The sequence below is a fragment of the Colias eurytheme genome, chromosome 5, assembly GCF_061535395.1.
Source record: "Colias eurytheme isolate Ceu_HAF_F1 chromosome 5, ilColEury1 Martin Lab GWU primary, whole genome shotgun sequence".
NCBI lineage: Eukaryota > Metazoa > Arthropoda > Insecta > Lepidoptera > Pieridae > Colias > Colias eurytheme.
This window is the reverse complement of record NC_142984.1, coordinates 3,317,702-3,345,642: the sequence shown is the minus strand read 5'-3', so window position 1 is coordinate 3,345,642 and position 27,941 is coordinate 3,317,702. Positions and strand designations below refer to the sequence as shown.

Genomic DNA, 27,941 nt, shown 5'->3' with positions numbered 1-27,941 from the left:
GGTGGCCCTGGGATCTTACTCTATACGGAAACAAGACATTTTATACCCAACTAGCTTTCCGCCCGCGCAGTCAAAGAAAAACCCGCATAGTTCCCGTTCCCTTGGAATTTCCGGGATTGCGTCATTTTCCCGGGATAAAAGTAGCCTGTCGTAGTAATGTCGTTTCTCGGGTATCAAAATATCTCCATACCAAATTTCATGAAAATTGGTTCAGTAGTTTAGGCGTGATTGAGTAACAGACAGACAGACAGAGCTACTTTCGCATTTATAATATTAGTATGGATTCAAGATTGAATGGTCAATCCCCAATTTAATAAATTGGTGTTTTGATGTTCGCCTGACCAAATTAGCTCCATGCCACTAATATTTTAATTTGTAAGGACTCGTGGGTACATGTAAATTTATCCTGTCAATGTAACCTTTTAAAAATTACAAAAATACATTTTCGGTATAAATGAAACAAAAAATGCTGTAAAAAGAGTAATTTATTTATAATTCACAAATAGACATTATGTACCAAATTCTGTTGATATTACAAATAATAACATTTCTTCGGACTCCATCATAGGATCAATACGAAAATTCTTGTGACCAGCCTTAACATAAAAATATGGTGGTTCGATTTGTTGATGAAAGCGAATGCGCGCAGAGGGCGTCAGTATGGCAACCGATATTGAGCCAAAACAGCATTTGATTTCAACAAATTTCGAGTGTAAAGATAAATAATAATACAATTAACATTCTAATAATAATCTAAATCGACTAAATATAGTATAGACAAATCTAAAATAAAGAAAAAATAAGATTCCCTATTGGTAGCGTTGCAACATTGCAGCAAAATGACAAAGAGTAACACTTGAACAATGTTCTTGGATAATATCAGTTTACATTATACACAGAGGACAGGGAGCACCCGTGAAGACAATCAGTTCATCAATTAGGAATCAGCATTTTCGCTCCACACAGTTAAACTAGGTAACCGTTTACACAGCATTATAAATGTAACAAACCCATAGAAAATTTACATCAATAATTTCGCGGTCAACGCCCCAGCCTCCACTGTACCCTTCCACAAACTGTCTTCACATATTTCATGGCTGAAGGCTTGCTGTTATACAATTTGTACAACACATAATAAAGACTATGAATTTTTGACGTGACAACGTCTTATAATTCGATAGCCGGCTGCACGCACGAAAAAAAATGACTCATGCGGCGTTACCTCGCTCTGAGGCGTTCCATGTAAGGCTTGATGTGCAAGCGAGAGCGCGGAACGAGCAACAGAGAAGCATAATCGAACGTTGTCACGTTCAACTATCGTCAGTAAACCGACTTTACAGACATCCAATTTTTCTATATAAATTAGTGACAAAAATTCCATAGATTGAACGTCTCAATGATTTTGGGGGATATAAACACAGTTTGCGCATACAATGAAGGCTGGGGCTGACCTCGAGGCATAATGTGCATATAGCAAACCCTAATAATATACACGTAAACCGGCCGCTACCACTTGTATAGCGCCGCAGCCGGCGTCACTCGTGAATTTACACTGAGCACTGAGTCACATGAGACACACAGACAGACGAACTTAATCTGAGCCGCCGTCGTCCGCGTCTTCTAAGAAGCTAAATTTGTTTGATGCTATGAAGTTCTGTAACAAACGAAAATAGATATTATCCACTGCAAGTTAATTGAATTTCAAAATTGTTTTCTAAAGATTAAAAAGTAAATGAACTTCAATTAATTGAAACAAGTTATGTACTTGTAATATGTAAAATCAGTCCAAAACATAAAATCTTACAATTTTTAATTTTCTCAAGAAAAGCGGTTTATTCTATTAATATTTTCTAATTTATGATTTTAAAAATGTCGGTGTATTGCGACCGAATTACGTACAAACGCAGCACGGTGTCTAATAGACCCACTTTTGATCTAGCACAATTTATAGTGTAAACAATGATCGCAACAATTAAATTAATTGCAATTATTGGTTAATGTGCAAAATGATTAATGCAAATATCACATACTTTAAGAGCGTATACGCATTATGCGGGTAACCGCATTGCGGGTAGCCGTCCGGCTGACCGCAAGCACAATTATGTACGTAATATTCATTTCTATGCGCACTGTGCGGTCTGCGGTAGCCGCATCGCAGTGCGCATAGAAATGAATATTACGTACATAATTGTGCTTGCGGTCAGCCGGACGGCTACCCGCATAGTGCGTATACGCTCTAAAAGTAAGAAACAGCTGTGAAAAATAGGAGCTGTTCCTATAAAATACTTTCTAAACTGGTGATCACAACAATGTAACATGGCAAACCGCTTCAGTTTGTTTCCATGCACAAAGTTAGACTCTTCACTCTGTACATATTATGTAGTATTTTTAGAGAAACAGTTTCTATTTTTCACAGCTGTTTCTTGTACTACATATACATGCATACACATACACTACGTGTGCAACATACCGGTTTCTCCTGCTCCTTCAGCTTGGGCAGCGGCTTGTCGTCCAGACTGTCGCGGCGGTCGCGCGAGCGGGACGGGCGGCCGTTGCGCTCGCCCCCCTCCCCCCGCCCCCCCTCGCCGCTGCTCTCGGGCCCGCTGTCTCCGCGCTCGCAGTCGCGCGGCGGCCGCTCGGGCGTGCGGTCGCGGCTGGGCGCGCGCTCGCCGCTGTGCGCGCGTGCTTCCCTGTGCTCCGCGTCGCGCGAGTAGTCGCGCCTGTTGTCGCGCGACTCGCGCGAGTAGTCGCGCGGCGCGTCCTTGTCGTCCTTTGAGTAGTCGCGGCGCTCGCGGTTGTAGCTGCGCGTCTCGCGCGGACGCTCGTCTGTTAAACAGTCATGATATAGAATTAAAATAAAAAAAAAAATAAATAATATAAAAATTGACAGTAAAATACAACATTTTGAAATATTGAAGTCTCTGACTTCCAAACTAGGTAAAAACCTGTATGTCAGGAGTCAGCGCCCTCTTCCAAAGAATATTCAAGAAATGCCAATAAGAAATTAATTGTAATAATAATGTGTGAAATTTAGTGCATTGGTGTGTACTGTGTAGTTAGATAATAAATTATATACGTTAATCTGTTGAGTTTTGTTTTTTTTGCAATGAATTCATAAAACAAAATTTAATTTTTTACTTACCACGTCTAGGTGCGGCGCGACGGTCTCCAGAGTGATCATTCTGAGAAAGATAATTGTTTATTTAATAAAATAAAGAACTTCACCGCACAATATTTTCATCATTATTGAACATTTTATTATTTATGCTTGCTTATAAAAAATGCAATAATATCTGTGTATTATTCTTTTACCTTTCGTCCCCAGCGCGACTTTTCGTCAGCGGCCCGACGTGATTCTTCTTCCTGTTTCCTTAGGCGTTCTTCTATCTCACGTTCCCTAGATAGAAATATTATGATTAGTTATTAATTTAAGTATTTAGTTTTAGTTTAAGTTTCTTGGGCAGCCTGGAAGAGATCGCTGATAAGCGATAAGGTTGCCTTATGTGCTGTGAATGTTTCCTTTTCTTTTAATACTATATGATTGTAAAATTGGTAATGGTACATAAAACTGTTAAATAAATAAAATAATATTTAATGTAAGGGATACTTATCAAAACTTCTCTGTAAATACTCCTTTTGAGAGAACTAGTTGAAATTTGCTATTACATTATGTATACTATGTTTTAAATAAATATGTCGGTGTATTGCGACCGAATTGCGTACGAACGCAGCACGGTGTCTAATAGACCCACTTTTATTCTAGCACAATTGTATAAAACAACAACGATCGCAGTTATTAAAGTAACCGCAATTATTGGTTCTTGTGCAAAAATATTATGGCGTATATTATCAGTATATGTAAAGGAACATATTATAATATCATAAATCATGAAGAATTTTAAAAACATTTATAAGTATGCTATCAACAAGTAGCTGGCAGTATCCGTACTGTGATAGCAGTTAGCATAGCACATATTTTGTGACTGATGCTTGAGTATTACAACACACATGGCAATAGAACTAAACAATGTTCTTAATACATCTATCACTATGTTGTTACTTGTCTACACCTATCACTATGTTGTTACTTGTCTACACCTATCACACATCACTTAACCCTATCACTACAGTGCACTCACTTGGCAGCGGTGTCCACAGGCTTGGCGCCGCCGAAGACCGCGGGCGCCGCTTTGGGCCGCTCGTCGGCCGCGGGCTCGGCCTCGCGCGGCACTGTGCGCGGCAGCAGGTTCAGCTTCGGCCGCTCGCGGGGCTTCTCCGCTATAATCAATTTATTTTATTTATTTATGCTTTATTGTACATACATACCAGGGCAAACAAACTTAAGACTATAATTTTATACAATAATAACACACGGGCACATATGCACGAAAAGGCGGCCTTATTGCTCAAGAGCAATCTCTTCCAGGCAACCCGGATTGTAAGGAATGTTGAACGAGTACGCATTGTTTATTTAAAAAATAAACAACGCGTTGTTTATTTTAAAAATTGTTAATTTAAGTAAAAGTGATCACTCTTAGACACAATCTTTTTTTTTTAATTCGTACGAACGAGTAGAAGAATTCCAATTGCTGTTATCCCGATAGGTGTAATGGAGATCAGGTGTCTATATTATTTATGCAATGGGTAAAATTAGTTAAATTATGCAACAGAAGAGGTTATAAGCTTCTTTTATTTTATACAAAAGTGCTGTAATAACTCAGGCCCTGGAATCACAGACACAATAGAAAATCTATTGTGTCGTGGACCAATCCGGCCGTTCGGGGTTCAATGGGTTAAAACAGGTAAACAGATGCGAATCTGTACTAATATTATAAAGAGGACAAGTCAATAACTGCGTTAAAAACAACTGACTTCAAACTTGCACTTGCAACATTTACAAATACAGACAAAAATGCTCATAAAATAAAAACTACTGGGCCTATCCGAATAAAATTTTTATGGGACCAATTCGACACCATCCCGCATCGAACAAAAAAAGAATCACGTAAATCGGTTCAGAAACCACGGAGTAATCGGTGTACATACATAAAAAAAAAAAAAAAAAACATACTGGCCGAATTGATAACCTCCTCCTTTTTTTTGAAGTCGGTTAAAAAGGAGGAGGAGGTTTTGTATGTATGGTTTTCACACATAAACAACTGAACCGATTATAATGAAATTTAGCACACATATAGTAACTTGGATTAACACATAGGATAGGTTTTATCCCGGAAATCCCACGGGAACGGGAACTCTGCGGGTTTTCCTTTAAAAACGCGGGCGAAAAGCTACTAAATTATAAATAATGAAATGAATATACACAAAAAATGTAATCGTAAGGTGTCAAACATTATGAATTAATTAATTACCTTCTCTAGGCGGATCCCTCTCTCGATCCCGATCTCCAAATCCTCTACTGCCGAACCCTCTGCTGTCACGGCTGTAACAATTATTATCGAATGAATATAACACAGAATGTAAAATAAAATAGCATATAACCTCTATTTTTAACTGACTTCAAAAAAAGAAAGAGATACTCAATTCAACATAACTTTTTTGGGTTTGTTACCTAAGAACTTTTGAGGGGGTGAACCGATTTTGATAATTATTTTTTTATTAGAAAGCTAATGCTGTGTCTGGGATGTGATCACATTTAAATTTTGTTTAATTCGGATAAGATTTTTGTAAATAAGATAGTATATTACTCCTAACATAGATCTAAGAACTTATTAGTATCAAACTAAAAAATTTCAATTTATTTCAATACAGGTAAAGACAAATCTAAATTACATAAATGGAAGGTATTTACCTAAAGCCGCCGCCCTCTCTCTCAGCGGTCCGGAACCCGTCTCGGCCGCCGTACCCGCTCCTTTCACCGTCGCGACCGTAACCTCGCGGCTCTCTGACAATACATATTACAATTTTAACAAAAAATCAATAAAAATCGTTTATTTGCTTCAATAACTTGATAATCTATACTAACATTATAAAGCTGAAGAGTTTGTTTGTTTGAACGCGCTAATCTCGGGAACTACTAGTCCGATTTAAAATAACTCTTTCGTAGTTAGATAGCCCATTTATCGAGGAAGGCTATAGGCTTATATATTCACGCTAAGGCCAACAGGAGCGGAGCACTGCCGGTAAAACCGCGAAATATTAAGCTGTTTATTTAAAACATTAATTATACTTTATGTGAGAGATAATAGTTTATGATTGCAATAAAATAATGTTGGTATATAGCGACCGAATAACATATAAATAATGTAACACGGTGTCTTGTTAACCTCTTTAATTTAGCACAAATAGATATAATCTATCTACAAATAAAATCCGAACAACTTTAATTGTAGTTTATTGTGCAAATTGGATAGTTTAAAGGTGTATTCATGAACAACAAAATAAATATTATCCCATTTAATTATTCCGGCATGACATTTATAATATTAATATGTATTGTTTATGTATGTTTGTGTGTGTTTATATGAGGATATTACCTATCCGCATACCGATCTCTGCCGTACGAGTCCCGCCCTCCGTAGGGCGTGCGCGGCGGCTCCGCGGGCCGCTCGGCGTCACGCCACGCGCCCGGCTTGTTGTCCGCGCTCGCTGACATTGTGCAAACACGTGGGTTTTATGTATTTGGACTTTTTAAGGTTATGTTTAAGGGTTGAGGCTTTATAACACGTGGGTTTTAATGTATTTGTACTTTAACTCAGGCCCCGGAATTACAGACACAATAGAAAATCTATTGTGTCGTGGACCGATCCGGCCGTTCGGGGTTAACGTAATGTTTTAAGGCCTGAGGCTTTATTGTTGAGGAAATACAGTAATGGAACATCGAAAATTGTAAATGGTTCTATAGTAATGGTCATGTCAATGAGAAAATACAAAATTGTAAAGTTGGTTTGGGTTGTTTTTTTGTCATTAATTTTAAAGCTATTGATTATTCATCGAGACAAAAAATATAGCAAAACTTAGTTAAAAGCTATTGAGCAAGAAATGCAGTGATAATGCCACTATGATCAATCTGCGAGTTAACATAAGTATCTTAAAAGATCATCAGTATCAGCTATTATCATTGCCAAAAATCTAAAATATTCAAACTCCTTACATATAATATGTATTTATTCATCACATGACATTCAACATATGCTAATAAGCCATAAATTTTCCATGTTCCACAACTAGTATTTATAATAATAGGTCACTCAGAGTGAATGTGGCTCGAGTGAGCTGTAGACTAGTCTGAATCGAGTTACGGGCGACCCGCGTCACAGATTGAACTAAAAATGCTGGTCACAGGAATTTTCAACAATCAGTATAGCCACATCTAACCTTGACTAGCCATACGATTGGTATTTCTGGTCTCCCTGTCAGTGTTGTGAACACCGCTCCCTTCTAGAGAGTTCCAATGGTGACCACAACGCACCTACGACCTTTACTCAGACCTTCCCGAGACATAGCGAGTAACCATGAATTATCAACAAAAAATGCAATGAGCACGATTTTTTTCTATACAAATATAATTGTTGTTGATAATTGTACTCCGTATGTGTGTCCCAAGTGTGACATTACAGCTCACCCAAAACCACACTCACTATTTACATCATCGTGACACTATGTGATTCTTAGATATAAACATCTATCAATTAAGTAGTAACTACATATTATATTGTATAGCAATTTTCCGTTTCAGTTTATTTGAGAAATAGCCATTTACACATTTTTATGAAGAAAGTGCATGATAACATAATTGCCAACATTCCTTCACATCTTAATGTATGAATTCCAATTAAAAATAAAACAAATTGAAAATTTTCAAGTAATTATCCAAGGTTCTTCATGTATGTTATTTAATTCTACAATATACCATGACATGTGGTAAATTGTAAAGAATTTAATATTTAGTCTATAAAATGTTAACTTGCTCTACAATTTAATTTAAATAATATTTTTATGTATTGAATAGGGTCCAAAAGTACTGAACCGATTTTTCAATTTTTTCACTAATAAAAGCTACATTATGAGAAGGTAACAGGCTATTTCATTAATTCTGGGACGCGCTGCTATTCAAGTATAAAGAGAGTACTCACAGTCCCGCTCACGGTCACGGTCGCGGCCCATATCGCGGTCACGGCCCATGTCACGGTCGCGGCCCATGTCGCGGTTGTCACGGTCAGCTGGTCGCGCCCGTGACGGCTCCGGCACCGCGCGGGGACCAGAACGCCAGTCGCCCATCGTGCGCTCTGGATCGTATTCTCTGGCACAATGAGAATTAACAATGGGGATAAGAATAACATATTTGTAAGGATAACGTATAAGTATTTATGGAGAAACTAGCTTCCGTCTACGACTTTGTACGTGCATCCCCGTATTTCCCCATTCCCGCAAGAATTTCGGGAAATCCTTTCTTAGCGGATGCCTACGTCTTAACATCTACCTGCATGCCAAATTTCAGCCCGATACGTCCAGTGGTTTGCGCTGTGCGTTGATAGATCACTATATCAGTCACCTTTGAGTTTTATTATATAATATATAGATAGATATTCCTGAGTTTTGTCAGATATTGAGTGCGCAAATGAAGATAAAAAAATTTCAATAGTTGTTCTGAATGTGGGAAATTACAGGTAACTAAAAAAATATCGAATATATGCAACAAAGTCACTGAAAAGTGAAAACATGCCAAGGAATACATTGGTTTCAATTTTACTTTCCTATACCTAACTTATTATTACATCATTTTTAAACATAATTTCCTTTATATCCCACATTTTCTATTAAGTCTTAAAGCTTCTCAGTCTTCCATATCACAAATTTTTATTAACAATAATTATTTGAAGTAAATATACAGTATACAACAATACTTATACCTAAAAAACACAATTTTACCTGTCGCGATCGGATCGGCCGCTCCTGCCCATGCCGCGGCGATCATTCTCCTTTGTGTAAACTTCTATTCTTATCCTTCTGCCCCCTATTGTCTGTTGAGCAAAATAATTTATTTGCAACTCTCTTTGTCAACACTCACTGAGATGTTATTGTGTTTGAGAAACCTTATTGTTTGTTTTCCAAGGAAATTGTGTACTTTTAAAACTTTGATTTGAATGTTTCAATATATCTTATATAACTTGTTTCAAGTATTACAAATAAAAACTTAAAAAAAAAAGTTACAATAAAGATAATAGCAGATTAAAGGTTGCTAAACAGATAAATGTATACATATTACAGGAATTTATTACATACCTTACATTTATATACATAAAAGAAAGCGAAACTTCAAACAAAACGAAAAAAAAAAATGGGGTATAAAATGCCATTATTCAAATTAATAAATGTCTGTATTGTACAATGAATTTAACTTACAAGGTCAGATATGTTCATGGCATTGACAAGGCTCTCCCTGTCTTCAAAGTCTATATAACCAAAACCTTTTAATCTGTCTCCCTCTCTTGGCAGTCTCAAGTTGGATATCTGTAACAACAATAAACATAATATAAAACATTTCATTAAACAAAACTGCAAAATATTAAAAAATTTGAAATACTTTTTGTGGTACATATTATGTTTTCAGTTGCTGTGATTTTTTGCTAAAATTATAAAATAAATTGGTTAATTTCATATTATTGTGATAATACTTGGCAAAGAATAATCTAATCAAAAGTATTTATAACAATCAAGTCGGAAGAAAATAAGATGTAAAATGTATAAGATTTAAGTCTTAACCTTCTACTGTAAGTCTTCATGATTTAAGGTGAAACCTGTTCTTCTGTTCTTCTAGAGTTGTAGACAAGTACATTTTAATGTGAGTAATTGTAAGAATATAATCACTTAAACACATGACTATAATTAAATATAACATATAAATAATAACTTTTTATTGCAATTATTCTTCAAAATTATTTAAAATTAATCCATCAGGCCCCGGAATCACAGACACAATAGAAAATGTATTGAGTCGCGGTCGGATCTGGCCATTCGGGGCTCAATGGCTTAAAATTGTCTGAATGACCAAAATCTTATTTTCATTTTTCTTATGGAAGATAAACCACTGGTTGTTTTAGTAGGACCTTCTATTGGATGGCATATTATCATACTTTCATGGAAAATATAGCAATGTATGAACCAATAGATAAGAAATTTGATATTTAATTACCATTGTATAAAGTAAACAATATTGTAGTTGTTTAAAAAAAAAGTAATAAGCAAATATATTTGAATTTGGGACTAGCAAACTTACCTTAAGTCCTTCAAACAGGTCAGAAATGGCGCTATCATCAACATCATATGGCAAGTTGGATATATGAGCGATGTACGGGGGCCGCTTGGGGATGCTCTCGTCGTCGACCGCGAGCCCGCCGCGGGCTGCGCGGGACGCGGACGGGAGCACCACCTGAGTGCGCGCACGGGACCCCGAGTGGCCATAGCTTGCTAGATGGATTAATAGGTGTTAATAGACTGTTTTTATTTATTTATTTATTTAGCATCAAAAACTCGGATATCAGAGATCCATTTGTTAGTAAAAAAATAAACCAAGTATTAATGTTTGTAAAATTACATCTAAAAACTAAGTCCACCATAGGACACTCTACACGCGTAGAAAAGCGACATGTCGCTTTTTTAGTGTTTTGTATAGCATTTGTAGGATAAGGATGTATGTACGTATGTTTCAATATTGTGTTGTTGGCAATATAAATAATAGAGATATTATTTTTATCGTCAAATGAAATTATGCTGAATTGTGTTGTTACAAACAAAATATAACCCTTTTTATGATGTGTAAATATCTAAAACAAATCACAATGTTTGTTTCAACTAATATCTGAAATATATGGATCAATATTGACGGGAATAAGTTAATTTTCTAAAATTAATAAGTTTTTAAACTAATTCTCATTATTAAACTGTATACATCAGAAGTTTTTTTTTAATTACATCGAAAATAAGCTATTGTGGCCAATAAAAAGCCAATGCAGCAACTCGAATCTGTATGCTTTGTATGGCTTTAATTTAATAATGACATTCTTAAATTAAAAGAAAATTTTCTTTCAGTGATCATATTGTAACTCATGGTGAAAGGTAATGGAAAATTTCATCATAGATATACTTAAATATTATCATGAAGATGTTTGATATTTGTTTATCATTTAATGCTCCTGCAATTTTGTATTGTGATAAATCAGTAAAAATGATAATCATTAACTAAATAATTTCTAACATTATAATTTTTGACACAATAATTTAAGTTATATTATAAACCAAAAACCAATATACAGTCGACTCTCGTTAATTCGAAACTCGAGGGACTCTCAAAATATTACAAATTATCAAGAGTTTGAAATATCAAATGGTTCGAAATTTGTGAGAGATAATAAATAAAACTTCTAATTATTAATTGTTAATCAATTATTATTTATTAAATGATATTCTACTTACTGTAGAATATCATTTGAATTCTAACTAAACATAACCAAATGATAACTAAATACCAATTCGTGAGAAGTGTAAAGACTAAAGTCAAACTAATCATAACAAAAACAACGGCTCATTGAACAAGTTTGAACGAGTTCGAATTAAAGCGTCGTTTTGTTATATAGCAATGGTATTTTCATTCGAATTACCAAGTGCACAAAAATGTATGGATTTAGTTCAAAATATAAAGAGATTTTTTGAAGTTTGAATTAACGAGTAGACTGTAGTAAGAATTTATGCTTGATTAATCTAAAACCCTCAGTATATTGGGGAGCAAGCCAATGAAAGACTAGTCTGAATTGAGTTATGACCATGTAGTCATCTCGTAGATTATGCTAAAAGTGCAAGTCGTGGGAAATTCCAACAGTAATAATGCCCACACCTCCACTACAGCGAACTTGCTGAGCATCATAGGCTTGACATTATACTGTGATTTCTGGTCTCCCCACCTTCCATATAATGGAAGCATCCGGCTAGAATGTAAAGGAAACACAATTGACCTTTGCTCAGACCTTCCCGGGGTCAAGAGAGTGACTAACACTCTGAATGTGCACCCCAAGTACGAGATTAACATTGGCTTACCATTACCCCTGTATCATCATAGGGTTTACAAGTAAGAGGAAAATTACACTTGACTATGAAAAACTTGGCACTTACGTTCTTCATTTTCTGGATCGGCCCAGCTGTTTGCTGTGGCAATTGTCGTGGGCTCGGCAATAATGTCTGTGATGTTGGCTTTGACCCATTTTGGCTTTTTGGTCTTCTTGCCTGCAACAAATATGTGTTAAGCAATTTGTTTTGGTTATATACAGTACGAATGCTACTCGAAACTGTAACCAGAGTGCATGAAATGATGACGCATTGTAAGTGAACGACCTACTCCGATTTTGGAAGCGGTTATTAACGGTAAGGTAAGGACACAAGGATTATAGCATTTCACAGTCTTTATAATGTTTCGTAGCAAAATATGAGTTAAACATAGAGGTTCGTACAAATTAATAAAAAGAACTCCGAACGAAAAGTTAAAAAATGTGGCCACGCGGTAAATCCAAACGTCTGCAGAGGTGAATAGATGACACGTTAGCAATGTAATCTATTTTTCTTACCTATGAAATTTGTTTATTTACATAACCTAAATACTTGGCAACAAAAATCATGCATTAAAAGCGTAAAAAACTCTTAAAATTCACTAAAAAATCAAGGTTTTTCATGTGACAAAATTAATAGTACTAACCTGTAGCGGCCATATTACAAGGCTGGGGCCAGTGTTGCCATTGATTAATTATCTGTCTGCAGTCAAACTTCTGTTGCCAGTTTTATAAAATATTGTAACCAGTGCTACCATTAGTAATAAATATATAATAAATAATTATTTCAAATTCAAACCACCTATTTATTAAATTAATAACTTACAATGTAGTAAAATAGAAAAAGCAAATCGTTTTATAAACTAATCTTTCTGCTTATTTATTTATATCTTGAGTAAAGTAATTTACAGTACAGAATACGGGCTTTTTGGGCGTTGGATGACACTGTCAAACTTAGAGCATTCACTCGTCAGATGGTTTGCCGACCTTTACCACACCCACCAAACTGTGCACCGAACAATAATTATTTAGCACAATTTTAACGATCTGTCATCAACAGCATTATCAAACGCTTTGCCGAATTTCACCATCCGCCAACTCGGTTTTGAACAACAAAATATGAAAAAAAAAAAGAAAATTTCCATATATTCGATTTTGTTTGATAAATACCTCAGTATACAATATAGGAAATATATTGTATTACTGTGATAATACAATTGAGTCTTGAGATACCTATTGTAAGTTGAAATGAATTCTTACCTTTTTGACTTCTATGCGTAGTAACTACCTATTTAGGATGCTATCGAAGCTTATCGCACGTAGTAACTTAATCTGTGATATCGCCTCATTTAGTTTCATTGAAGTGATAGGCCGTTTAGGCTTGTTTTCCACCCAAGTTATGCTATGCAGCCTTTATGCAGCGCACTAATCAATAATAATATCTACTTACAATAATAATGTAGATGGTAAGCTATGAATTTAGGTGACTATTTCCAATGAAACGAAGCTATACATCATATTATGTAGCTATTTGAGAAAGATCTTGTTTATTATGTTGTTTACGAAGATGTCGTGGTCATCATTGACTAAATATAAATAATGAATATTTTTATAATGATAATAAAATAAAAATAACTTTCTCAACTACACAATCTTTTAAATAAAAAAATTAACCCTATTTCTCTTGGTCACAGCCCACAGGCCACGGCATGGTATCACGCGTGAACGGTCAACGGCTGTACTGATTTAGATAATTCTTATTTTGATGAGTTCTTATGTTATAGATTATAATCCGTATTACGGGTACCGATATCCTTCGATTACTTAAAATTTATTTCAAAAATATTATTATATTACTTATGTAATATGTATAAATAATATAATATGCACTTATCATGTCAGAGAGCTCGCTTACTTACATGTTTTTAATGAGGTGGTCACTGCGCCTAGCTATATTTTTATTTCCAAAATCATGCCAATAAATAAAAATCAATTGAATTTATATATTTTAAATAATATATTTTTTTGTCTCAATATATTTAATTAATAAGATAATCTAAAAAGGACAACCGCTTCCTGGTAGCCGGTAGGCTGACATTAAAAAAAAAGAAATGGCGGCATATTTTTTAAAAGTTTGCCGCCATTATTTTTTCATAAATCTCCATGAAAGGAAAAAAAATCTTAAATCTTCCTATCGAGTATCGACCATATCCCAAGACCCAAATAAAGATAGGTACTACATCTACATAGGTACTGCAACTTGACTGCAACAAAGAGTGAGCAATAAGGTTTTTTGAAAATTCGTCCCATAAAGACATGCAGGGTAACTTTCTATGAAACTCCGTCTATTCTGAAGTAGGTAATAGTACCTAAGTAATAACGAATCCGTGTGCCTAGTAAAAAAAGAAAGAAGTCGAGGATTAGTTTAGGTATTTTATATTTGTTGCATAGTTACTGAAAAGCTTTTTAAAATTTTTATCTTTTACACAAAATAAATTGTTTGTTTATTTGAACGCGCGCGCGCTCATCTCATGAGACTGATTTCAAAAATCGGATGAACCCATGGTTTGTCAGCAGACGGATCCCGGCTAAACTGTACATTATAGGGCGTGGAGTTGAGAGTCGTAATTTTTTTTGTGGTTAGCTATTGTCCTATGAAACCTAAATCTGAAATTTCACAGCGCGAAAACTTTTTGTTTTTGAGTCACGAATTTTTGAAAATCGGAAAATTTTACTCCATTTTATCTTTGAAACGCGAACTTACTGTTATGACAGTGTCAAATTGACCTACAGCGATTGTCAAACGCGTTTCATTTCAGGTAAAACATTTCTATCTAACAAAAAAAATATTATAATTTAAATTTTATTTATGAAATTTGTATATTTTTTAACAACAACATTAAAAATAATTATTATTAAGTATAGTTTTTGTAAAATAGATTAAATAAAATAAAATTATTAATATTCGCAATTTATAATTTAACAAAAATATTAATCGAAGTGTCTAGTCGTCCGCTAAACGGATGAATAAAATAAATTAGTCGTCCGATTACCGGATGAATAAAATAATTTAATCGTCCGATTATTCGGATTACTAGATAACCTTTTAACACTAAAGCTAGTTGGGTTGGACTAAAGCAAAGGGGGCGCAGGACTTTTGATGGAGTTGGTGTCATTTTAACACCTATTTATTATTGTTTTATCGTAAAGATAACGCTAATATAAGCATGTTTTATAGGAACAACTTTTCTCTAAAATCAAAAATGGCGGAGATATTCACCCTCAATTCGTTAGGTTAGGTTTAGGTTAGGTTAGCCAGGTCTTTAGGTTAGGTTAGACTCAAACTCAAACTCAAACTCAAACATTTATTTATTCAATTAGACTTCTTCTAGAAGCACTTTTGAAACGTCATTAAGTACATATTTTAACATTTACCACCGATTCGGAAAGCAGTATCTACGGAGAAGAATCGGCAAGAAACTCCATAGTTGCTCTTTTTAATCATGTCAGATTTACAATTTTACAAATTACATATGTAATAATATCATAATATTATATTATCATAATATGCCAAAGAACTGTCCTGTGGTTTTTACGCGACAACCCTCCATGGGTTTTTATCTTCCATATATTCCTTAATACTGTAATAGGCTCTCTTGACAAGTACATTTTTTATATAAGATTTAAATTTAGAACTACTTAACTCTTTAATATTATGAGGAATTCTGTTGTAAAAGCGTATACCTTGGCCCATAAATGAATTTTTAACTTTAGCTAGCCGGAATAATGGCATTTCAATTTTATTTCTGTTTCTTGTGTCATAACAATGTCTATCTCCTACTTTTGTGTGTAAGTAAGCGTTATTATGTACATATAAAATATTATTAAATATATACTGCGACGGTACAGTAAGGATACCAGTATTCTTAAAGAGATCTCTTAGTGAGTCTCGAGCACGCAAATTATATACAGAGCGTATGGCTCTTTTCTGTAATAGGTTAGGTTAGGTTTCTTAAAAAAAAAACTACACAGAAATAGGAGCCCCGCAAAGCGGGGCTCCGTCGACGCGCAAAAAAAAATCTAGTTTAGGTTAGGTTAGCCGTTAGGTTAGGTTAGGTTAGGTTTCTTTAAAAAAAAAACTACACAGAAATAGGAGCCCCGCGAAGCGGGGCTCCGTCGACGCGCAAAAAAAATCAAGTTAGGTTAGGTTAGCCGTTAGGTTAGGTTAGGTTTCTTAAAAAAAAAAACTACACAGAAATAGGAGCCCCGCGAAGCGGGGCTCCGTCGACGCGCAAAAAAAAATCTAGTTTAGGTTAGGTTAGCCGTTAGGTTAGGTTAGGTTAGGTTAGGTTTCTTTAAAAAAAAACTACACAGAAATAGGAGCCCCGCGAAGCGGGGCTCCGTCGACGCGCAAAAAAAAATCAAATACCTACGTGTGCCCTCCACCCCCCACAAAAAACCTATAATACGTGCGGCAGTTCTCTAAAGAAACCCCGATAACCTAACTATATAGATAAATAGATGTTATCGGACGATTAAATTATTTTATTCATCCGGTAATCGGACGACTAATTTATTTTATTCATCCGTTTAGCGGACGACTAGCGCTGTCCAATATTAATTGTACGCTTTGTACCGTGGAACAAAACAATAACGACGTCATTTTCAGTTACCGTTCGTTTGCTGCCTTTCAGTCGAGATCGTTTCGTGCGTACTCCTGTTAAGCCCTAAAACTATACAAAACTATTAAACTTTTACTTTTAGCATACAAATAGGTAGCGAAGAGCGAAGCGACGAGCGTGTTAGGTTAACATTTGAACTGCCGCACGAGCCGAGCGAGCGAAGCGAGCGTGCCGCGGCAGCGGCCGGCGAGTGCCAGAAGCGACTTTAGGGCGATTCCCACTCAAACAAAAAAAAAAAACTACCGGTCATACTAATGTCTATTACATTAAATCTGTCATATTTCAAATCAAAGAGCTAATGCAATATTACTAGTATTGAAAACTATTATTGTAAAGTAATAATTATTATTAATTGCTTCAGATCAATGTGGAACTGGAAAAAATACCTAAAGCAAAGGGGGCGCAACTTTATAACACCTATTTATTATTGTTTTATCGTAAAGATTACGCTAATAAAAGCATGTTTTGTTGGGGCAACTTTTCTCTAAACTTGATAATTACCAAGATACATGACGGATTGTAAAATGTAAATTTTTTCAATGATGGAATATTATGTATTCAATATTAAGCTGCGAAAGTCCGAATCTAGCTAAAAAACGTTACGCTAAAATAAGCATTGCATTATCATAAGACTTGCCACAGAACCGAAGCTGTCAACCCGGAATTCCACGTGGTCTTGTCTGCCCTACCCCTAGAGTGTATGTAAAAAGCCGGAGGCGCGGAGGGAGAGCAGCCCTCGCCCGCCGTGACAAAGCTCGGGAGCCGTGCGGAGCGGAGCGGCTGAGGCTGGTCGCCGAAGGCGACCAATAAGCTGAAGCTGCGAAGTGGAGTACGGGCGACCGTGCTTTGTCACGCAAGGGCGGAAGGGCTGCACTTCCCGTAGCATCGGAGCTAAGGCAGTGTCTGTGACAATATAAAAAAGACATGAGGAGATAGGGAAAGGGTTAGGTTAGGTTTTATCATCAATCTTTGAGGGTGAATATCTCGGCCATTTTATATTTTAGAGAAAAAGTTTTTTTTATAAAACATACTTATTTTAGCGTTTTGAATAAAAATTATGTATTTTATGATTCCTATACAATTTTCACTTTAGATCAAAAATTTTCTAAGTCCTTACTTTGCGCCCCCTTTGCTTTAGGCGGACCAAAACTTAATTTGTAAATATCTCGAAAACTATTAATTTTCGCGCCCCCCCCTTTACAGGGGAAGTTCCTAGTACCCACCCCCCCTCTCTCCACCCCCCACTACCCCCAAATTCCACGCCCTATAATGTACAGTTTTACCCGGATCCCTAGTAGATCTACATTTTACCTGTATTTTGATGAGAACCTTTTGTATTTGTTTTTATTAGAGGTCAAACATGATCAAATAATCACATGATCCCATCCCCGAGTTGATTGTACTTTTGCAGCCTGTAGCTGTAGCTATGACATTATCAGTGGCGGTGGCGGTTGGCACTTGGCAGACCAACAACTCGAATCTCAATTCCCAAGGAGCAAACCGATATCGCAATAGTTATAGATGGCATTCTCGTCGCGCGCCTACGCGGAACGGACGTCGTGTCGCCCGCCTCGCGAGTCGTACCTTCGTTTATTACTTTTTAATTCATTTTTCTTAACGCAACGGTCGTGCATAAACTCAAAATTAAATATTGTCACTCTATAAAAATAGATTCATCATTTACATTTTTCCTCATTGATATCAAACTTGATGCAGTGATAACGGTAATAGTGATGTGAATTGTGTTGTGTTTACGTTGCGATGTAAATTGTAAAGTGAGTGCACTAGTGTAAAGTTTGTTTACAATGGGTTACACGTCGAGTGGTGCAGGTAGGGCGGCCCACGAGGCGCTGCTGGCTCGGCAAGACGCTGAGCTGCGTCTCATGGAGACAATGAAGCGTAGCTTGCAAGCAAAGATGAAGAGCGATAGGGAGTATGCTCTTGCGCTCTCCGCCGCTGCCGCACAAGGACAAAAGATGGATAAATGCGAGGAACTGAACGGTAAATACCAAAGATCAACTTTCAATGAGTGAAATGTTACTAAACAGCATATTATTATTACAAAGCAGTTTGTATCTACCTATTGAAATTCATAGTTGACATGAACTATGGTTTAAAATTGATGGGATTCTATAAAAATTAAAAACCAACATTGATACCACCAACAAACCATACCTACAAGTTAATAAATATTTTTTTAATTTAATTTTGTAGGGTAGAAAAATGTAGTAGTGATTGTCTACATTCAAATTTCTTATAGGTAAATAGGTAGGTAATTCGAATTCAAATTTAATTTTGTAGGGTAGAAAAATGTAGTAGTGATTGTCTACATTCAAATTTCTTATAGGTAAATAGGTAGGTAATTCGAATTCAAAAGTTTCGTTGGAAATTTTTACTGTTTTTTTGGCGATGTAGGTTTAATATAATGACAAATAACTGTATATAATGACCTTAAGTGGGTCCCTCCTAATTAGGAGAAACGCGGTGCAATCGTTTTGTCACACAAACATGAAAGTAAGAAAGTTCTTACGTCATTCTCATGAATGTTGACCAAAATGCAAATAAGCTTGTGCAGTTGTTTCTAAATGCTGAGTTTGTTCCTTTTGAAGTAGTTATGTAAATATATATATTCTGTGCTATGTATTTGTGCCTATAATAGTGTGTCTAAGTCGCAACCAATCTGCTTAATAATCCGTTTCATAAATTCCCCTGAAACTTTTCTGAATAATATACCTACCTCCTACCTTTTTGCAATTTCCCAATAAGACCCGTCTTCATTCGTCACATTGTGAACATCCATACCAATGTGTCGAGCATCCTCCCTTTGCACTGGGTTAGGGTAAAACATAATATTATACCTAATCTTTCTTTTCCAATTAAAAATTAATATTCTAGAGACTTTACCTAATTTTACGTAAATTAATTATTCGTTCTAATAATGCATTCTAGGCCACTTTTAATTCTATTATGTTAAATAGGATTAATTAAAGAAGGCACTAGGCACATACTTAGGTTGTCGCTTTATTCAAGTAAATGGGTCATTAATTTAAATAACATAAGCTAAATTATTTATTTTATGAGGTAATACCTACCTATATCAAGCCCCGATATGCATAAATCATCATCCTGATCATTATAAAGATGTAGGCTTAAAGTACTTAATGATTTTTAATATCCTTTCAAAGGTTCCTTGATCGCATCAGCATGGCGAACAATGACAGAAGAATGGGAAAACACGAGCCGGTTAATAAAAACCAACGCCGAAGCATTGGAGTCCCGTGCCCTCGACCGCCTTAACACTCTGATGACGGAACGGCGGAAAGCCCGAAAGGCCTACCAAGAAGACCACACAAAAATATCTTCACAGTTCACTCAGGTAAGATATCGAAACAAAGAATAAATCAAATTGATGTAGACGTATGTTTTACAGAGCCGTTGCAAAATTCGAAAATAGAAGGTAATTTGTAAATTTCAGGTTTATGGATGTGGATAACTTTAATAAACTTATTATTACAGAACTGTTTCATTACAAAACATGAATTGTTCATATTGTCCTCGAGTTCTATTAAAAGAGACTACCTACCACTTTTTTTGACAAAACAGATAAGTTTTTATGAGTCAGTGAACTCGCGTTTCTTATAGTGTAGGTAGGTGGTTCTGCTGAATTTAAAAATCCAGTTCCACAACTCGGTTGAACTTTATAGGCACTTTTATTGCAGTTGTAACTACGCTAGTGCAAATTTTACTAGATTTTCATATCACCGTATCCGATCACGTTCCGTTTTCGATAACTAAACTGAGTCATTTCTATTTGTGCATGTCGCAATTTTACATCGATGATATTATAGCCAATGTCACGTAATACAGTGTTTATATTTGATTTACATAATTTACGTACACATACTTGCATTTTCAAATTCCTGAGTTTCGCAAATGCACAGCATAAAATTAAATAATGTTTTGAAACAGTTCACAACAGAAAAAAATGTTGCTCGATCTCACAAAACCACTCAACATCCTTGACTTTGTCATTAAGCATAAAAAAATATCGAGCCATCAATAACCAGTATTTGATTAAATGCTGGCGATCCGTTAATGGCATCTTAACTAGTTTCCATGTCTGTCCATCCGTTTCCTCCGATTACTGATCGCGTATTTGAAGCGCTTTACGTAAATTAGATCTAAAGAGTCGCGTAAAGCTTTGGTCTGGTGATCATGACGCACAACGCTGAGGTATACGGTTTGCGATGCCGGACACTCAATCATATGAAAAACGTCGACAATGTTCTCTTGTTCCGTCGCAGTATGCGTCCGCGGCGAAGGGCAAGCAGAAAGAAGTGTGTCAATCCGGTTGACCAACTGTTAACATTTCCAATCTGAGTGTATGTCGGCCAATTCTATCGGTTACAGTAAATTACTTGCGGTACTACGGTCAGTTGATGAATAACATCGACTGCTTCATGATGGCGAGTTGATATCTTACCAATTATATGCAGTTATTTAAATAGACCCGACGTCAAAGAGGCTCGTTTCCTTAATGCTATAATATTATTACAAAATACAGAGATATAGGCGGTCTCGGTGAATCCGTTCGTTGGAACGGTTTGGAGTTGCGCCAATTTTTCTTTCGATGTAAATAAAACATAGCTTCGCCCGCATGATATTGGTATAACTGAGATTTCAACCATCTGTTAGCGATATGTAATTGTATAACTGGAACGTTTAACTAGGATAATAGCGAAACATTTTTAAAAACAGCTTAAGATTTAAACGACGAAATCCTAAGTAGGCAAGGGAATAAAGATTGTGTTGTATTTTAAAAATAAGCTTTACATAAAGTAATTTATTTTATAAATGATTCTTAACAAAGAATCACTTAAAATATCAGTAACTGAACATTATTGCCAAAGGCTTTAGAAAGTAATTTTCAAGGTAGTAACTGACGTCTAGTCATGAATCAGAAAAAGGACATGCACATTATGCGTGTCGCAAATTACAACTTGTAATAAATGCAAAAACTTGCTTTTACTTAACTATACAAAGGTATTTATTAAAAATTAATTTCTAATAATAATTCCTTGAATAAGTGTACCTAAGGCTCAATATAAAATGCGTCACCCCAATAGCAATGTGGTTCAAACTGTGGTCTAAGATATTTGCCAAAATTATGATAGCATTAACTTGCAGCCCATTTTTTCAATTTGAAAGCTTTTAATAAAACATTGAAGTAAATGGATTCGAGGGTTGACCCTTGAAGATTTTTCGATATTCAAGCAAACAGAATCCGGTTGCAATGTCAATCGATTGTGGGTTCGTCGGTGCGCTCTGATTGGGCCGGATGCGTTCTAGTTACGGTTAACTTGTCGAATGAAAATCAAGAAACCCACTCGTGTCTCAACTCTCAGTTACTAAGCGTATAAAAAGCAGGAACTGGGCCAAAACAGTCGCGAACAACGCGTTGTCCACTTGCTTTGCAGCTGGTAAAAATAACGACCTAGTTGGAATGGTGAAGTTACACAAATAATGTTGTTTTCAATATTTTTGTTTTCTTTGCCTACCTCGAGAGAATACTAACTACTGCTAAACTTCAATACTAAGCTTCAGTGCAATAAAAGATCGGGATACATAATATCTTGAGTGCCAAAATATAAATAACTTGATTATTTTTTAACTATAATGGGTGTTAGCTTGGTATGTGTATTGTTTATACCGGCGTATCGAAAATATAACACCAAGCAATTAGCGATTGCAATAAACTTGATAGCGTGTCCAAATGCTATGGGAATCGAGATGAAATATAAATTTTTAAAGCATTTAGTACTGGCGATCGCGGTAAAAATATTTCTTGAAATATTTTTAATAGACTTACATTTTAAACAAATTTATAATGTCGATGTGACATTTGTTATCTTGTAGTTTTATGTATAAACTCGTGAATTGTGTTTACATTTAATTTATATTTTATCTTTGTTTTTAGCACTTTGTCTTCTTAATTGTTACATTGCCCCTTACAGATTTAAAAAAAATGTAACCTGTTCTTAATCTTCATTTAATTTCCAATTTACGTCACTAACTTCCTCTTTAAACATTCAATATAATTTATTAAGAGTATATCAATCTCATTATAATTTTATTAGCATCAAATTATCAGCTGGTACAAGCATACCGCTTTCTAGATGACATATTGCATACAGCTCCATGCCATGAGGGCATGGCATAAATCTAGCAGACACAAGTTTTGTCATTGTCGTTTATAGACTGTGCACCCTATCATCATACGAATATAATAGTAAATATTTGAACAAAAGCCAAACGAAAAATATTATCCAATACCCGATTCAGACAGAATTGAAAAAAAATAACATTAAGAATGTTAAATTTATTCCTTAGCACGTTGAAAAATATTATTTTTAGAAGCATTTTTGTGACTGAAACGTTTTGTAAATAATAATCTTATCCGTTGTTGAATTTATTTATCGCCTGTACATCTTCTCACACACGACTTCTCGCTTCTATTATGGGTAAAAATGTGAGTTATGATTTAATAATATTTTTCTAATATGTCATTACAAACACTGTTCCCTTAATAGAAATATCTTGGTCATTACTATGAGTGTGAGCTTTACAGTTCTAAACATCATTATCTCTAACGTAACCTTGTTCATCGCATACCAGAGGCTTATTAACATCCTCGTCTAAAGCTTCTTTTATAAGGCGAATACTCATGACATAAAGGGTGATTATCATAGGTAAATTCTTGGTCTGTCTCTTTGTTTATTCACGGTGTGTGTTCCTTATCTTAAGAATTTCCTTTTACCGATTATATTATCTGTTGCACACTGGCCAAGGTCAACGGTTAATCTACTTCTGTTTTGTTTTAAAATAACTGACTCAACCTGAGCAGGTAAACTGAATTGAACGTACCTACAGCTCACAGACATTCCGAATTCTTCCTTTTGTTTATACGAAGACGATTAAGATTTAGGCATACACATTTTTGAATTTATTTTTAAAGTATATATGTATATTTGTATAACAATATCTTCTTTGAGAATTTATGTGAACTGAGTTTTAATTTTGGTATATATTTGACCGTTGTTGCGAAGTACATTTTCGCTATTCGAGATTAACAGTGTTTACTTATTATTATGTAAAGCATTGCATTTTTAATGATGTTATGTATAACTGTATTGAGTGCACCGCGCAGTGCAGACACTTGACCCCTGCCAATTTGTAATGTTTCCCACGATGCCATTGTTACGGTTTCATTGGACCTATAGTTCACGTTTCACAATAGGTCATTTACGTGCAAGTTCTATTTATAGCTCAATAAAAGCTTTGACAGTTCTGTGCAATTTTTATTCAGTTTTTGTAGTCATTTGTAGATACCATATTTTGATTATAATACTGGTTGGCCTTACCGTATCATGAAGCATACTCGATGTCTTCATTAGTTCATGTTGATAGCTATACTAATATGGGTTTTATTTAAATATCTTGTATAATGTTTATGTAATTAAATAATTTAATTAAAATTAACATTTGTTTTGTATCCTTGGTATGTTAGAACTATAACCAGTAGAATACTGATAGTTGTTTAAAAATGAACAAACACTGAGGAACAAAAAATTCGAGACACGTCACACAGGTTTTTATAAAAAAGAGCTTATACTTAGAACTGATAAGCTTAATTAATACTTTGGAGACTAAATAATGAATACTAATTATTCAACGATTTTCTTGTGTGAACCTTGGACGGACTTAATTATTTCCTGAAAAGGCTTTTGGATTATAAGATAGTCACTACTGACTCCGTCAATCGATCGTCAAACTTCAGGTTTGTTCTTAGTTTTGCAGCGCTCGTTAGGCGATCGTCGGACCTGTTATTTGCATCCAACCGACGTCCGTTCCGACATATTGGTAACTTAAGACGCCTCTTTCATCTTGCGTGAAATTACCCTTTGCTTTACCGTGCTTGTCGTTTTATCTTTTTCTGTCTGGATCAGAGGCTGAGTTATTATCAGATGTGTTCGACTGCAATTACCTTAATTACTTTACAACTGTTTGATATTTTACGCTGGCATATTTGTTTCTTTTGTCAAGTTACGAAACGCTGAACTCATTGCGTGTAATGAAAAAATCGATAGTCTACCTCGTTTTATACGACATGCGGATTAGATATATGAATAGATAGCTTCTGTTATAAGTATTTTTTACTTTAACTTGCCCAAATTTAAAATAATTTGGTACTGTTAGTTCCTCTTCAACTGTGGCCATAAATAGTCCATACTAGAGTTGAACGTGGTTGAACATAAAACATCGATCAAATTTGAACAATCGCAAATAATTAACCTTCAAAATGCGTAATTTGGCGTGGTTGCAAGGCAAAGAGTAGTATCGCTTTAATTGCGATAGCAATGTAGCAGAGGATCTGAGGCTTTGTGCCAAATTGAATGTCATCAGTGGGCCATTCACTTGTTGATACATGTTACATGTTTCTTTGTTTTGGATAAACATTATATTTTTTGTCTAATTGAGTATTCTCTTTATCTTCAAAGATAAGAAACATTTAAACTGCAAAATAAAATGCAAAACACTGATCGTTTTATCAAACAATAAGTAGAGAGGGATGAAGAATTGTATATTTGTTTATATTTTTAAATTAGCGTAATCTAACAGTTAATAAATACAAATGTTATTAAATTGATGTCGCCTCAAGTTCAAAGTATTCGTTTGGCACCAAATCAAAGTGGTTGCACAGTCAGTTAACGATGACAGGAATAGTTTAATTTCACACTGTTTTATGCTCTTCTACGATTTATAACGCAAATACATACTAAGCGGTCATACCGTATGAAGATATTTACGCTGTTTCCTACAAAATTATTTTGTCCAGCAGTGCTAAGCGAATTGCAACTTGTACGTAATTGAGTACTATTTCATCTAATGCATGACATGCAGCTTTCCCATCTAGGGCATGCCCAATGCTCCTAATTAACTTTTCGTGTTCGAACCAGAGTTTGGCTTTCAGCCGAGTTTCTGGGAATGATGTCGCATTGCTCTAAATAGTAGGTTGCACTATCCCGTCGTTAATTTATGTCATCGTATTATATAAACTTTTCTTTAGATGTTGCGATTTTTATAGTGACCTATTTTAAGTATTTGTTAGTGATCTCGTTTTTATTTGTGCATCGTTAGAAACGTTACTTTGTTTATTCCATTATTTTAATTTTGTCATTGTATCGTTATCGTACCTTTAACTTTATCTTAACTTTGAGGGATGTTTCTCTGAAAATATATCCAACTAAGATCTATTGAGTTCATCTTGATGTTATCTGGGCAAAGACCATAACAACAAGCTAAGCAACGGGTATCAATTCTTAGCTACAACCTTTTCCTAACGTATTATTTTAAATGGCTATTAAAATTAGTGGTTAGCGTCGAATCCTCATCTTATTCTGCCCTTGACTATGTGCCGCTTATTATCAGTTAACGCGTTTGCTCGTTTGCCTTCCTGTAAAAAATATGCCAGCTATAACCAGTTTAGTTTGAGGTTTTCTAGCAATCTGGTGTTGGGCAATCTATCATAATGTAGTATATGTGTACTACTTGATATTTGCTTCACGTAAGGACTCCGGATGAGTCCTCCGACCAGAGGTTTGCATATTGAACAAAAGCTCACGTCAAAATACCTCTGAGTTGTATTGATGCAGAATTACCTTGTACTCAATTGTAAATGTTTTGTATATGTTATAGTCAAAGTCCGATACACAGTCTCTTCGCGGAAGGACTGGTTTATCCTAGGTTTGGCCAAAGCCATCAGGAAATCCCCGAAGTACATTTCAATTTCGCCCTTTGCCTGAAGTATTTTTAGTCAAACCCAGGAGCTCCTAACTTTTCAGTCAAACGTCGAAAGTAAATTATTCTGTTTCGGTTTTGGCCTAGTCAATCCTAGAAGCGACTGCAATTCTCGGTCAAACGTTGATCTGAACATGTTATTTAATGTATAAAAGTTAATGCCTCACCATGCCAGAATAAAGATTAATTTTTCATTTTAATTACCTAAGAAATTATTAAAACAATTAACATTAATCCCTCACCATGTCAGAAAAATGATTAATTTGTCACTTTAATTACCTAAGAAATTATTAAAACAATTACATTAAAGTTAATGCCTCACCATGTCAGAAAAATGATTAATTTTTCATTTTAATTACTTAAGAAATTATTAAAACAATAAACATCAAAATTTTAAAAATATTATTTTTTTATACTTAATCTTATACAAACTAACCTCCGTATATTCCAAAGCATTTATTTATTTATTTTATACTTTATTGCACATCGTACAAAAGGCGGGCCTAATGCCACACGGCATTCTCTCAAAGCATCTCAAATATAAAAGTGAAAATCACGTAAGCTGACCAATCAGGTGTCAGAACTGGCAGAGTTAAGCGGTTCTTAAGACTTGAAAGCTGCTTAAATGATAAAATGCTTCCAAATATACGAAGATAAGACACTTCATACCTATATCGGAGTTTGACTCGTCAAACCCCGATTTAATAAAATTGTGTTTTGACGTTTGCCTGACCAAATTAGTCTCTCCCAGGTTTGACGAAAATTGTTTAGTCAAAGGCCGAAAATTTACATTTGTTTGGGCTTTGACTAAGTCATTCAGTCTGACCTGAGGATTGACCAGTCCAACCTAGGAGCGCCGGAGCTTCGGAGTTTGCCTATAACATATAGACTATAGACTAAAGATATCGATTGTGTTTTATTTCTGCGACTGCGTCTTGCCGTTGTGAGCTGCTATTAATAATGCAAATAATATCTGTATTATAATTTGGCCTACACAAATTAATGTAACATTCTGGTATCGTTTTTCATGCAATTTATATAAACAATCTCATTTTGTTACCTACATTATGTAAACAAAAATAGGCATTTTAATTACGTTAGCATGATATTTTAAAAGCGAATTACTCAGATAGCGCAAGAACGTGAGAAATAAAATGTAGGTTATGACTTTTTATGACTGGCAATTGTAATGGTTGTGTTAGATTGCTTTTCTTTTTATTCCCATCATAATTTTAAAATGTTATTGTAGTTTGATAATCAAATATGTAATACATACTTTAATTCCGCATTTTAAATTCTGTACTTACATTTTTTTATTCTGTTTTGATATGATTATGTTTGTCTA

At 35.1% G+C, this 27,941-nt stretch overlaps 2 protein-coding genes and 2 non-coding genes across 5 annotated transcripts in view; 1 reads left to right on the top strand and 3 right to left on the bottom strand.

Moving 5' to 3' along the window:
- Positions 1 to 467: 467 nt before the first annotated feature.
- Positions 468 to 12,793, bottom strand: eIF4B (eukaryotic translation initiation factor 4B). 2 transcript variants are annotated; one of them, XM_090101824.1, is made up of 14 exons: positions 12,704 to 12,793; positions 12,127 to 12,237; positions 10,238 to 10,428; positions 9,364 to 9,471; positions 8,890 to 8,981; positions 8,094 to 8,260; positions 6,495 to 6,606; positions 5,810 to 5,902; positions 5,370 to 5,440; positions 4,140 to 4,278; positions 3,313 to 3,397; positions 3,143 to 3,182; positions 2,471 to 2,826; positions 468 to 1,654 (listed from the first exon to the last, which is right to left on the bottom strand). In XM_090101824.1, exons 1-14 carry the CDS (start codon positions 12,714 to 12,716, stop codon positions 1,592 to 1,594), a joined length of 1,641 nt encoding a protein of 546 aa, XP_089957950.1. In that variant the 5' UTR covers positions 12,717 to 12,793; the 3' UTR covers positions 468 to 1,591. The 2 variants fall into 2 exon arrangements, with proteins under 2 accessions (XP_089957950.1, XP_089957951.1); XM_090101825.1 differs by having other exon boundaries at positions 6,507 to 6,606.
- LOC149908364 (Nuclear RNase P) lies at positions 7,230 to 7,581 on the bottom strand. Its single transcript, XR_016456775.1, has one exon.
- LOC149908363 (Nuclear RNase P) lies at positions 11,748 to 12,046 on the bottom strand. The gene has a single exon (XR_016456776.1).
- A 5,436-nt stretch (positions 12,794 to 18,229) lies between the features above and the next one.
- Positions 18,230 to 27,941, top strand: part of FER (tyrosine-protein kinase Fer) — a 44,821-nt gene continuing 35,109 nt past the window's right edge. Inside the window, exons 1-2 of the mRNA XM_090101826.1 lie at positions 18,230 to 18,739; positions 19,924 to 20,114. Of these exons, the coding sequence (XP_089957952.1) occupies positions 18,544 to 18,739; positions 19,924 to 20,114 (387 nt within the window). The 5' untranslated portion in view covers positions 18,230 to 18,543. The remainder of the gene's footprint in view (positions 18,740 to 19,923; positions 20,115 to 27,941) is intronic.